The following is a 14,180-nucleotide window of genomic DNA, read 5'->3' as shown; positions in this document are numbered from 1 at the left end:
TGAATGAGTGGATGGCTGAAACAGATGTTCTCCCGCCACGCGTCCTTCGCTCCTCACCTTCCAGCGGGCTCACCTCGTGCAATTTTCGAATTTACAATCGCTGGCGCTGTTGCCATCGCCGTTGTTTTCTGGCTCTCCAGCTGCCAGTGCCAACAATTATGATATTCGTGGGTCTGGCTGGGTGTGTATGCGTGTTAATTGCTCTGGAGGAGCAGTAAAAAATGGAATAAATGGAATAAAGGGGGTAATTTCAATGAACTGCATAAAGTGGTTTTGTTAACACGCCGACAACAGTGCATTCAGTCCACTCGCACCCCATCAACCTTTAATTTGTTTCAATTGTCGGCCCTTTTTTGCCACTCAATGTCAAAACAATTCAACTCACTTATCTGGGTTTTACCTCAAAAATAAAAAGAGCTTCTATTAAGTTGGAGCGCAGTTCCCAATTTTGAACTCGATGTGACTGGCGTTTGACAATCATTGATTGACCATGCAGCATATTTTAATGAAAGACAATCGAGGGAGTGTCAAAAAAAGAAAAGAAAAAAAAACAAATCGATTTATTTTGGAATTTTCATATAAATTGGATTCTCTCCTGATTGGTTTTTACGGCAAAGGAGTATTTTAAGCAGAATTTATTTTCTAACTGAGTCTATTTGATGCAGCAGCAGTTAGAGCGTTTGGAATCAATTAGTGAAAGCTGCTGATTGGCCTTATTGGTTGCGTTTAAAATTTATTGGATTTATTTTCGTTCATCCATAGAATTTTTGTTTTTTTCTGAGCAAAGAGCAAACGCCAAAACGTCCACAGATTGGCTTTCATAAATAAACCTTTTTCATATAGAGTCATCTTTGTTTTTGTGCAATCTAAGTCGGTTTTTCTAGTTTAAATTCAAAATGATGCAGTCAAAAAACTTATTTCGACTTTATTTTCATTGTTTAGCACGAATTCTCTGTGGACTACGACAACAAATTTTATCCGATCAATTTTATTCCGTATATACATACGTAATCAATTAACAAAAGCGTGCTATGATTATAGGTTGAAAACATTTTTGCTGTTATTCTGCGGAGCCGGAAAAGCCATGCAATTGAATTTTCGCATGATTTTGCCTCATTGCTGTCATAAGAAGCTATTAGCGTACTTACTGCCGTCGCCCAAAGCCTCAAAACACACAAATGGGCCATAGACCGCGAGTGCCCGGAAGCCGTGGAAAACGAGCAGCGGAAAAGTGGGGAAAAGGCCAGCTGAAAAGCATAATTCACTGGTGCTGCAAAATGTTGAATTGTAAATGATCAGGCAACGGTGCAGGCGAGGAAAAACTGGTAAAAAAATAACCCGATGGGTGCGGTAAATGGGGTATGGGGGGTAAGCTAGTGAAGCCATTAAGGTTTCTGCGAAAGTCCATGTACAACTTGGCCAACTATACTAATATTAGAATTTCCTCGTTTGCGCACATACACAGCTGCAACTGCAGTCGCCTGCAGGTATGCCATAATATTTTCAGCATTCTTTAACTTTATTGAATTTTCCGCTCTGCGGATGGGAAGTTGCTGCTCGCACCACCCATGCCACCCACTGCCCAACTTTGAGTGTAAGATTGATTTATTTTTCATTTGCTGTGCTTTGCTTTCTGCTGCCCCACATTTTTCATAACTTTTTCTGTGATTCCCGCTCGCCGGCAGTAAATTTATTTAAGTTATAAATTGTGTTGGAAATTTGTAAGCATTTAAAAATGATTTGCAGCTGTCGGCTCCCTCGATTTGCCTTAAAGCGAAATAAATCCAATGCCGCCGCAACTTAAGCACTATCAAGTTATTGGCATAATGTGCAGCTGCCGAGAGCTGCGTTGCGTATACGCAACGTCGGATCTGTGCATACATAAATTGTGGCAATAAAAATAAAATCAACAGCGCTGCGCCTTTGCTTTCGTTTTCGGCTTAGTTTCTCTCTCTTTTGGGGAAACTTTTCACTTTCCTTTCTGCTTTCCTTGGATCTGAAAATGGAACTGGAGACGGGGACATTATTTCTTGCTTTCATTTCCGTCTGTTTTGTCTGCTTGGCTTTATTGCAGTTCTCGCAACTCGGTTTCTTTCCACTTTTTTTCCCCGGCCCAGCAAATAAATATCACAAAAATTCGCTTCCAGTTCCGTCGGGCATTTCATGAATTTTCACCGCATAGAAAAGAATTTTCCCTCGATTTTCTTTTGCGCTCCTTTTTTCTTGCTGCTTGCCACTTTGCCAGCTTTTTGTTTCTGGTTTATCCGCCGAGTATTTTCCCACGACTGCTGCGAAACAAAACAATGAAATGAAAAATTATGGCCAACGCCCCGCGCCCCCTCCACGCTTTTTCCCCCCGTGCCTTCATCCGGTGTGTAAATGTGTTTCTGCCATCAATTTTTATTGCAAGCTGAGTGTATCAATAAATTAAACATAAAATTTTCAACCGGCGGAGGCGAGAAGTGCAGCAGCCACGCCCATCGTTCTACCCAGATTTAAACTGAGCATCTTGTTGAGCCATTGAATTGAATTTGTGGCCATTAAATGCATTCGTATTTGGCCAATTGGCATTGAAGTTGTTTCTCAAATTGCCTTCTGACTTCCTACATACTCCCACCCACGTCTGCGTTTGCTTTGAGTGTTTTGATGGATGGCCTGGCAATTTATATATAATAGGCCTGCTAAGCAAGCCAAATCATTGGCAAGTGCTTTGCTTTTCCAAAAATAGCCACAAACTAATTGTCGGCTTGAAGGACTCGAGCCTTCGCGATAGCCAAGAAACTGTATTCAAATAGTCGCTTGGCATCCTCGTAGAAGCATTAATCTCTCGCCTCGCATGCTCCTTGGCAGCAAAAAAACAAAGCACAAAATCAATATATTCTATATCAATATTAATGGAGCCCAGTTCGCGCACACACTCCCACAGGCACACTCACACCTCAAAATCGGGGATAAAAAAGTGTTGACAGCTGCTTTTATTCACCTGTCAGGCACACAAGCCGCGCTAAACCGTTGATAAGCAGCCGTCCAACAGCGTGTCATACGTACATGTGGTCCAATCCTCCCCCCATTGGGTGGAGAATCCAGGTCCAGCTATCTTCCCTTGTCCATCCGAGAAGACCGGGCAATAAAAATCCATCAGCATCATTTATCAATAGGGGGTGATTTTCTTCCTTATTCTGGCCAGCCCAGTGGCTCTGAAGAAATATGGAAATATCAAGCATTCATGTAGGAGAGCTACAGGAAAATGTGTCATCTGTCGAAGGAAACTTTGTCGGGCCCAATTCTAGACTCCAGGACCTGGTTGTCACAAAGCATAAATGTCAGAAAGTTCGGAGTTGATAAATGACATTGAGTGCCACTCGCCAATGTATTAATTTGAACCAAGACAGGGGTTTTTTTGGGGTCTGCCAAAAAAAGGTCACCAGAATAGCACAAACATATACTACCTACGCGGAAAACATATAGCTGGTGATTTCAATACTAACATGAAAAGCATGAAAATCTCTGGATAAACATACACTTTATATGGTACACGCTCTTAATACAAATAAGCAACTTGTTTAGTTTCGTATTGAAAGTGTACGTATTTCAAAGCATCCCTAATAAGTATTTAATGTGCCGATATTTTTAAAATGAAACCTAAGTGGTTAAGTAGTATATAGATTTTAAAATGTCTAACTAAACATGTAAAAATGTTTATCCAGCCTGAGGAATATTGTGTTTGATTTTCAAATGAACCGTATAAATGTATATTTTTCTTCTTTCTGATCGAAATATGTTATTCTTTGTTTCTATCACAATGTTAATTTACCTTTTTTAATTGGCTTTTAAGAATTCTATAAATTCTATACATTATTATATGCCTAAATTTCTGAGCATCCGTAAACTAAATTAAAGTTTTTCCTGGAACTCCTGGCTTCCATCTCCTCCCCAAAATTGTTTCGCAACATTTTAATTAGTTTTTATCTCGCTCCATGTGCCGTTGCTGTCATCTGATGGATCTTTAGCATAAAGTGCAAATGTAATTCAATTTCGATTTCCCCAACGTTCAGCTGCAGCTGACAGTTCAATTCCCGATACTTTTCTGGTTTTTTATTTGTGTTCGGAATGCAAGTGTCTCTGAAAGTTATTTGCTGTCGCTTGGCTCTTGTTTGCTGGTTGCTCACTGGAGGCGCGCCTTTTGCAAGGCAAATGAGCGCCGTGCCAAATGCCACGCCCCGAAACGGCCACGCCCCCTACCCGCTCCGAAAAAACAAAACAAAACGAGGGCAGGCTCTCAAACAATATCTGATAAGCTGCATCATACATTTGCATACTTCCGGCAATTTGTTTTTGTGCGAGCCAAACGAATCGAGACAAATGCAATAAGCGCAGAGCAACAACAGCGGCTATACGAAATGCGATAGAAAAAATGGTAACTGCAAAGATTTGTCCATCAACGAAGAGATTATACACTTTCTTGCTCAGATGTTACTGCTATTGGTGACAAAAAATTACACAAAAATCCAGAACTTTTTTGTTTATTCTAGCGTTGAAAATTATAGTTGTGAAATATTTGGCACCGTGGACACTTGATAATGGTCTATTACCCCTAAAAGGGTATTCAAATCACAAACAACTCAGGAAAAAGATGAAACCGAGTTCACTGGCGCATACTGTCCGATTCGGTTTCGGATTCATATTCAGAGGCGGAGACGCAGGATGGTCGCGTAGTGCATACAAATTACGCCCCGAAACAGTGCCACGCCCCTGAAAACTCCCCCAATAACTCCGCCGAGAACACCTCCCCGGAAAACAGCCAGCCCCCTACCCACGAATCGGTTTATTTAGGTGCCTCGCCTGTGACTCGCAGCAAGTTGTTTGCCATTTGCTGTGAGCTGAATGCGTCTTTGCCAGCCAAAAATATTGTTAGCCATAAATTTTTGGCAACACAGCGGAACCGAGGAGCGCACAAAGAGCTGCAAAAAATGTGCATCCAACATCGAGCAGGAAGCGCTGCATTTGTAGTCACAAATTCCGGGGCATTTGTTTAGAAACTTTGTCCGCAGTCCGCGACTGAAACACGCCATGTAATGTCAACTTGATTCGGGTCCAAACAAGAGCTTCCACTTGAGCAAGTTTGCAGCTCAGCGGAGCGAACCCAGTGGCAGATAGATGTGTCGAGGATCCGCTTTTGTAAATATGCGAATTTGTGTACATAAATTGGGCACATCGTTCAGGGGATCAGGGCAACAGGGCTAACTTCCATCACAGTGCAGTTCGAGTTTCAGCTCAGAGCAGGAACAAATTTTCACCGACACACACAACTGCTGTCAAAAAAAAATAATAAAATAAAATAAAGCGAGAAATAAATAAAAACAAGCTTTTTTCAGTAAACGCTGCTTTCGCAGCAGCTTAATCCATAAAAAATAAATGAATAATTCACAAAAGACTACTTAAAAACCAAGAACAGCAAGATGAGTTTGACGGAGATGATGCGGTGTAAATCGATGCCAGCGGAAAAGAAGAATGACATCAAACTCGCCCAGCATGGTAAGGTGTTAAGAAATCTAAAGCTGACTAAACTAAACTTAAAGCTCTTAATTAAGTGTTTAATTCAACAATTTCAAAAGTTAGGATTAAAAGATTTATTGATCCTTAAATCCTTAAATTTGGGACACGACACAACATACTCCAAGTTCTTCTAAGCAAGAATGTCAATGCTTAATCATGTAATTACCCCTTCTGCGACTAGAATTTGCAACCGTGCGAATAGTGCAAATTGGATGTGTTCTAAATGTCCTGGCCGAGGCCATCGAACGGGTTAAGATCTCGCTAATCATGCCGAAACTGCTGGAACATCCCGCGCACATGGCTAAGATTCTGAATGGAACCAAGTACGAAAGGGCAGTTCATCTGGTGGAATCCTTTGTTCGCCGAAGGGAGTTCATTCTGCGGGAGAAACGTCCGCCCCTGATGGATCACGGCATTATCCAGATCATCGATTTCTTCCAGCGGAACAGCAGGATCTACATTCTGTTTCCCAGATACTACAACCATATGAGCGACAACGAGAAGAAGCTGCTGAATGCTTTCGAGATGCTCTATGATCTGGCCAAGGACCGCTTGTACAGGACGTCCACCGACGCCATCGCCCAGGAGCGCCAGCTGCATGCCATGTACAAGCAGAACGAGGTGGTCAAGGAGCAGGTGGAGGAGCTGCGCAAGAAGATCCTGGATCAGAAGGCGGCCATCAGGAAGCGCTTGGAGGATAAGGAGGCCTACCTGCAGAACTACGAGGACCTCCTCATGAAGAAGAAGAGGGAGAAGAACGAGCGAATCCAAAAGGAAATGTGAGTGATACTCGTACAAAAAGGATATGTTCCTTTAACTTATCAGTTTGTACTCTCAGCGATCGTTGCACTCGTCTGGTAAAGGCCAATAAAAAACTAAGCTTAGAGCGACAAGCTGAATTGGAAGAACAGCTGCAGAAGACGCAGAACAACTATAACTTAACCACAAAAAACTATTTGAAACAGGAAAAGGTGTTTCGAGAGGAAAAGTAAGTGAAACTGGATTTCCAGACCGACAACATTTAGATAACAACACGAACAATCGCCTAAAATCCTAGAAACAAGCTAATTTTACAACTACAAGCCATTATCAAGAAATACGATCACAGCATTGGCGAAAAGATGATCGAGAACATGGAGCTCGCCGAAGAACACAAAAAGGCTAAGAAGGTCCTCGACGAATATATGATTGGGTTCCGAAAGGTTGAGCGGGTCTACAAGCAGATCGTCGTCAAGCGAGAGGAGGAGGAGGCCAGGCACCGCCAGCATCGTGTCCTGTTGTTCGCTATGAACCGCGCAGCCATCAAGATCCAGAAATACTGGAGAAAGTGGAAGAAACACATGCGCAAGAAGAACAGGCGAAACAAGAACTAAAACCATTTTGAATACCCAAAATTTAAAGTGGATACTAATTTTTGGCACTAATTGGAGAAATTAAAAATTTTAGAATTATTCTTTGGAACTCTACATGAAAGTATTTTGATTAGCAGCTTATAGGCCATGTTACCGTGTTTTTTGATTAACCCGCCTTAACAAACATAACCATAATTATCAGCTTATATGTTAATTATCCACTTCTAATTAAGGGTGTCGACAACTGAATTAACTGCTAAAATTCCGTCAATATGAAATATTCATCCTGTCACTAACTGCTTTTGCCCAAGCTGCATTGGCCTATTAGAGTAAAACTAATTTCGCTTTTAATCTGCCGGCTGGCAAGCCACAAAGACACCTCGAACTTGCCCCATCTCTTCCACTATCTGCCCTCCATGGTGTGTCATTTGCATTTAAAATGTGTGAGAGAGGTTTCTATTTTAGCTGCCCTATATTCGACCTTTTTCGGTGCGGAAAATACATTGAAGGGGGATTTTTATCACAATGTGCAGCCGGAATGAGGGGACATTTTGTAATGCCATGGGGCTAAGTGCAGCCAAGTCAATGCCAAAACTGCCGGGCCAATACGGCAGGGAATTTTGTGGCTCATGGTGAAAGGGGGGGAAAAAATGTGAAGAGCGGGCCAGCTGGACAACCGCCTGGTTGGTTTCGACCATCGAAACGAACGAACGAACACCACCGTATATGCAAATTACGCGCACTGCTCATGCCCTGTCATGAATTGTCACCCATTTTCCAACTGAGATGCTTCGACACGCGCAGGGTGGGTGGTGAAACCCCTAGCGGTTGGGGATGGGGGATGGGAAATGTTCCTAACCAAGAGGTAGATAGACCGCAAAACAGCCAAAGGCCCGACCGGGTGCAGTGGCAAGAGCACTCATTCGCCCCGTTGGCAGCAACACTCATCCGCCCCGTTGACTGCGCCATGACTTTACGCCCGAGAGCAGTCGACATGAATATATCTGCTGCTAATATCAGGTTTCCTTCCGACCCCGAAAACCACACCATCCCACAAATGGTTTCGAATTGCTAATTTTATCAGCACGTGCACACATGTGTTACAACATTTTCTGCGCTAGGAGGACATCCTTTCTGCGGCCGAGGACATTCGTTATCGGCGATCTACGTTTGGCATTTTATTGCTGACCGTTTCAGTTCGACCCATAAAGATTGATAATTATGTCGGGCTAATATTGTCAGCCGTAAAAATTGATATCATCGGATGGGCGGTGGAAAATATTTTATGGTCAACCTTCAGGCCGATTGTGCAGTCCACATAAAACGCTCATATTAATGATGTAAGGGAGAAGAGGAGGACACATAAACGGAGAGAGACAGAAAGAGAGAGAGAGAATGCAGGAGGTACAAAATCCAATGAATATAAACAACAACAATTGAAATAATGGCAGGCAGCTGAAATCCTATCACAGGACGACTCATCCTTACAGCCAGGCAAAGACCGCAGTAGAATTGCTTTCCACCTCTATATCCTGCTATTTCCTATCTCCACCCTGTGGGTCTGTGTGTGTTGGTGCTTTGTCCTGACGATTTAATCGCCGTAATGGAAATATCTTTTTTTATTAGAGATTCATTTCGTGCATATACAGGAATCCGTTTTCAGAGTATTTGCCATTTCAATTGTTATATTTATTGTGCCACTGTTCCCGCCGATGGTTGCAGTAGAAACAAAATCCGTTTACGGATTTGCATTTTTCTTGAATACTCTAGCTTATGATATTAAAAATATACTTTAGGGACTTAAAAGTATTTGAATGGCTTAAATAGGTGTAAATACAAAACTAAGAAAATATGAAATCATCTAGATAGGGTTAAAGGTGTGCAGACACAGATCAAATAGGCAGAAGAAAGAATACAGTTCTGAGTGATCAAGGTGTAAATTCCATCAGATTTGGGTAGCAAAATCTTCACTTAAGCCCGACCATTTATGGTGCTTTGCTATGATTCTTTGTCCTGTCAGCCGGTTGACATTGTGTACAGGATATATGTGGACTCGATGCATTCGTATGCGATTCCATTTAGGTTTGCGCTTTGCCATTCAACTAAATCTCATTGATACTATAACTGGTTCAATATTCATTAAATTAAGTGTTGCCATTCATTCGATTGTGTCGAACCCTAACGTTGAATGATAGGTAGCCGATATCCCTGCACCCAGCCCTGTTTGGACTGCTTTGAATACTTGGCATTCAAATGTTTTTGGCGGAATGCACACACAAGTATGCCAGCCATCCCCTTGACTCGAATGCCTTAACCCATGCTGAGCCATGTGCCCTGTCATGGTCGTTGCATTCCATGGAATCCATGGAGCCAACTCACTTCCTCACCACCAGCCCGCAACAAACATACCCACTTTGGACCCTGGCTTTGGATATGGGTAGCCCGGCTCGGGCTTTCTTTTATTCGCTGCCAAACAATTGAGAGGGAAATGTAATGTGTACTCGCTGCTGGGAAAGTGAGACAAACCGGGCAAACGGAAAGTATGCAACGAATGAGCTCCCAGCTGGGTACGGGGCTTTCTTATGCACGGAAAACATTTGAAGACATTTCTAGAAATAGTTTTAGAACCCAGAAATGATTAACATTTTATTTACCCTTAATATATACCAACGAAATGCCAACGAGTTCTAGAAAGGACCTTAGCTTTCTCAAAAGTACAAAAGGATAAAGCGCTTCGTCCAGTGTATTCTTGAAGGTGGATGTAATGGATGCAGGAAGCAGGAAGCCACCAGGCGGCGTTCCATTTTCTAAGGCTTTTGGCTTTTCTGGCGAAAAGAAAGCAAACAACTTTAGCTCCAAACATCACAATATCGGGGTAGTGGTCCGGAGCTCTGGGAGTGGGGACAAAAGGCTCGAGGGCCCCAACCGATTCATGAGTGCCGGAAATGCTTTATGAGTCCGGCAATGTTTCCTCCCCGCCATAAAACGCGAGCCAGCCAAATTGAAATCTCACTTTGCGCCGCTAACTTTTCATCTTGTGTTTTTTGGCCGGCGAAAAATATATAGAAGTATATACATACTTATGCACAGTCGAATGCATAAAAAGTGGCACCAGTTCCTCCATTCACCAGGATGCTTGCCAAAAAAGCTACGGGGGCGAGTGGAGCAGGAAAGCAACGAGGAGGAAAGGGAAACGAGCTGCTGAAAGAAGTTTCGCAGCCAAAAAGGCGTCGCTCGGTGAATGCAGGCAACGTCTCTAACTGCTCATAATTTATGCTAACGGCAATTTAAACTTCAGCTGTTATTTATTAAAGCCACGTGAAGGCCTTCCACTTCGTCCCTCGCCAACGCTTGTGGTCGGTCATTGTAAGCCGCGCTTTCAATGCCCCCAAAAGCAGAACCCTAACGCAGGCACAGTGGTGCGATTTTAGCTACTCAGGAAAATAGCTTAATTGGAAGAAGATATATAATTAAATTATCGAAACAGTGACAAACAACTGACATCGTATGTAATTATATTATTTAAGCCCCAATGTATTGTATGGCAAAATTCTTTAATATGCTTTTAAAAGATCGCAAACCTGCCAAAAAATTAATTTCATATTTCGACTCAAAAGAAGTGCCACAGAAATGTAGGACCATTATGTATACTTCTGCGAGCTTAGTATTCTACTTATATTCACTTAGTATTCTATCCTCCTTAGCTATTAACTTGGCAAGTGAGAACAAACTCATTGGGTTAATTTGTTCATTAAAGTGCCCCCATAATCGTAACCGTAATAGAGTTCGTAAAACTGAACGTCAGTGAGCTGCACACAAATAAATGTTATTTTTAGGCCAAATTTTCTGCACTTCCGGCTCACTGTTCTCGGCTGCCAAAAAGTGACCTAAATTCGCAGCCAGGGGATGGCAGTGTCTGGGTTTGTTGGCCCGGCCCAAAGGGGAAGGGCTTCCCCCACTGCGCTCAGTGCCATCAAATTGTTGCCAGTCTCCAGGACGAGAGTGCAGTTGTATGTGTCGCCAGGCAGAGGAGGATCTGCGGGCTCCCAGGGACAAATGGAGGGGATTGTCGCCCCTGCAGTCGAGTTAAGTGTTTTATATTTTCGTTTAGCAGCTGAAAGTTGCATCCTTGGCTTGGATCTGGCCTGCATCCTGCATCCATCCATCCACTAACTGCTGCCGGCTGCGTTCGTTGTTTTTATGCAAAAGTTAAAAGGCACAGCCGCACAAACAAACACCCGGCCAGCTCAGGATACACACTCGAATACTGGCTGACTCACTTTTACCTGGCCCATTGCAGTTTAAAGCACTTCGAGCCGAGATTCAAGAGTTTTATTGGTAAATTGGACAGATTGGGCTAAAGTGATATTAATGTCAACGCCTGTTAAGGTGTGTGAGCTCGGGTCGGCAGGGTATTCAAATTTATATATCATTGCGCAAAGTTCATGCCGCCTGGTTAGTTTGGTGGCCAAAAAGCTAATGGATTTTTATTGGGCAATAAAATACTGGGATGTTTTTCAGTTTAAAATTGATTTTCAAATGTAATACATACACATTATACTTACTTAATATCATACCCAGATAATCTATGTCGTACGAATTATATTTTGTTGTATGAAATACTTAGATTGTGTTGAAAGATGTCTCTCATCATGTAGAAAGTGTGTAAAACTTTATCACTCCCTTGGCGGCAATTCAATTTAAAATTTAATTCAACACCATTTTCGCTCGCACCTTCATCAAACAAACGACTGTGACACAGAAAAAACAATTACGTTTATTCCTCATGCAAAACGTGTTTAGGATGCGCCACATTTTCCACATGCATCTTATTTGCCCCCATCCTGGGCCGCGTCCTGCTGGCAACATCATTAGAGGGCTCACAAAAAAAAGGAGCAAGCGGGAAGCGAAATATATATATAAAAAGTGTGCGGGCAAATGAAATTTAACCTGCTATCAACAAATTGCGCTACTTTGCAGGTTAACTGCAGCGGAACAGACGGAGCAACCGCGTCCGCTAGACAACAACACCACGCTAGAAACAACAAGTTGAAACGCACTAATGAAGGAACTCAACTGTGGGATACCCGGTGCTTAAAAAATGGTTTGAAATATGCTAAAAAATATTCTAAATATTATTGCTTAGTGAAATGGGACACAATAGAAATGGTGAGAGTTAGCCAAGCCGCTTGAACATCAGCCGAGATAATAACGTGATAATTTTAAACTAAGCGGTCACAGCTGATTCCATGCAAATCCATAATATATGTTCTGACTAGGCTAGTATACCCTTGTATTCGGAATGTACCCCGTATAGAAGGAACAACAAGCGGCAGGAACTTCACTTGATGTGCATGACTTGCAACAAAGCGAGAGTCCCTGGGAATTGCAGTTGATTGCTGACTCTGGGTTTGGTTTTATACCCGTATACTCTCGTATATACGTGCGAGTAGGGTTTTGGGATGGGGTCGTCATCTATGGATCTCTGGGCTCTGGTTCGCGATGAGCAGGGGAGAAGCTGTTAAAAGCACTGAGGTTACGACGTGTCGGAATTTTTATGCGTTTTAAAGTATTTCCATGGGCCAAGCGTAGGGGGGGAGTTGGGGAAAGTGGAGCCCGTAAAACGGTATTAAGCGTGGAAAACTAAGTTATGCGACAGAGCAGAGAGTTACGTAGAGCGCCATAACAACTTAGCACGTACAGCCAGTAGTCCTGTCTGTACGTGTGTTAGTGAGTGAGTATCTGTGCGCGAGAGCGTGCCAGAGTGTGTGTGAAGGAGGAGGGGGTCGTAATGATGTGGGTGGCTTGAATGACACGTTGCGGAAGTTGTGGCTTAGTTTGCGGGCGAGTGGAGGGGCCAGCCGACAGTTTATGTCTGCGAGCTTAGCTCAAAAATACGCCAACTTGTTTGCTCAAAAGGCATAAAACATAAAAAATACTCCCACGCACACACACACACACAGAGATCCAGTGCTGTGGAGTCCTTTATGCTGCCATTACCACATCATAAAATCCTTCTTTTTGTGTCCAACTAATGATGGATGAACCATAGCCACAGGTATAGAGCGCAGTAAAGATATCAAGCTGTTTCATGACCCACATACTCCAGTCTCTTCCCGTGAATTTATACCAGATTCGTGGTATAGTATGTGCTCCAGTAATGACTCCATCCGAACAAAGTCCGCACACGAGCGTAACATTAATTATTACCCACAGAATACACGGGTACACTCCGTTTCCATATTTTATGCCGGATTTTGTCTGACAAATTGAAAATGCTTTTTTCCCGCGAATTAGCACAGGATTCTTTGTACATTTGTAGCTTTTTAATATTACTAATTGGGAGATAAATCGAAAACTATCTAACTATTTATGCGAACATTTTCGTATATTCATTTATTAATTTATTGAAGTGAAGTTTGTAACTACATGTGTAATTCGACGGCCTAGCCTGCAATCACAATGCTAATAAAAATATATAATAGTAATATTATGGCATATGTAGCCAAGTTTAGATATTACATGGACGTAAGTTTAATTACATGACAAATAAATTAATTATTCAAAGCAAATAAATGGGCATGGAAAGAACATATGAATTTAATTTTTTGACGAGTTCATTTGAGTGAATACTCAAAGGAAATAATAATTCCTGGGACCTGAAAAAAAATCAGTGCCTTAGTAAAAAACCATGAATTATGTTAAAAAATGTGCTCAACTTATTAGCCATGTCAAAAATATCTGCTAAGAACACAAACCAATTAGCTAACGCTTGAAATATCAAAAGCATTTTCGTACCCATTTAATTGGGTCTTTGGCGAGGAATTATTTGTTCTGATTTCTAGTCTATCGGTAAATTTCAATTAGAAAGATGAAACACTGCGATGGTTGTTATTCCATTCTATTGCATAAAATAAATCGTATTGCTGGTGAGTTAGCAAACTGGAAATGTCAAGCCGATAAATGCAACTGAAGCGGGCGGAAAGGCTTTTTCCACCATCCGACGCCGCTTACATTTGCGGTCATTCCTGACAGTTTTCGTTGCAAAGCAAATAATAATATAAAAACGAATTTCCCTGCCCCCTGCCCGCCGACCACGGTGCATAATTGATAGATGGGAAAATGGGAAAATAGAACAACGGAAAGCGGGCGGTCCAAAAAGTGTGTTTTTGATGGACACTCCGGCACGATACCACAGACTATTAGGGTTTATTAAACGACATCTAATGCCTGTCAGCTTTTCCCAGCACCTACATATGTTCAGTAAATATA

The 14,180-nt window shown here is 42.2% G+C and overlaps 2 protein-coding genes across 2 annotated transcripts in view; both read left to right on the top strand.

The window, feature by feature from the left end:
* The window catches only part of LOC6726977 (hemicentin-2), a 64,334-nt gene that overhangs the window by 27,577 nt on the left and 22,577 nt on the right, over window positions 1–14,180 (top strand). The gene's annotated exons all lie outside the window — the stretch shown is intronic.
* Window positions 4,666–7,022, top strand: LOC27208324 (protein Daple). The gene is made up of 4 exons (XM_016183920.2): window positions 4,666–5,535; window positions 5,738–6,335; window positions 6,395–6,544; window positions 6,614–7,022. The coding sequence occupies exons 1-4, from the start codon at window positions 5,460–5,462 to the stop codon at window positions 6,927–6,929; spliced, it is 1,140 nt and encodes a 379-aa protein (XP_016033486.1). The 5' UTR covers window positions 4,666–5,459; the 3' UTR covers window positions 6,930–7,022.

This window comes from Drosophila simulans, chromosome 3R (assembly GCF_016746395.2).
Source record: "Drosophila simulans strain w501 chromosome 3R, Prin_Dsim_3.1, whole genome shotgun sequence".
Classification (NCBI taxonomy): Eukaryota; Metazoa; Arthropoda; class Insecta; order Diptera; family Drosophilidae; genus Drosophila; species Drosophila simulans.
The sequence above is the reverse complement of the archived record's forward strand: the minus strand, read 5'-3'. Positions and strand labels throughout refer to the sequence as shown.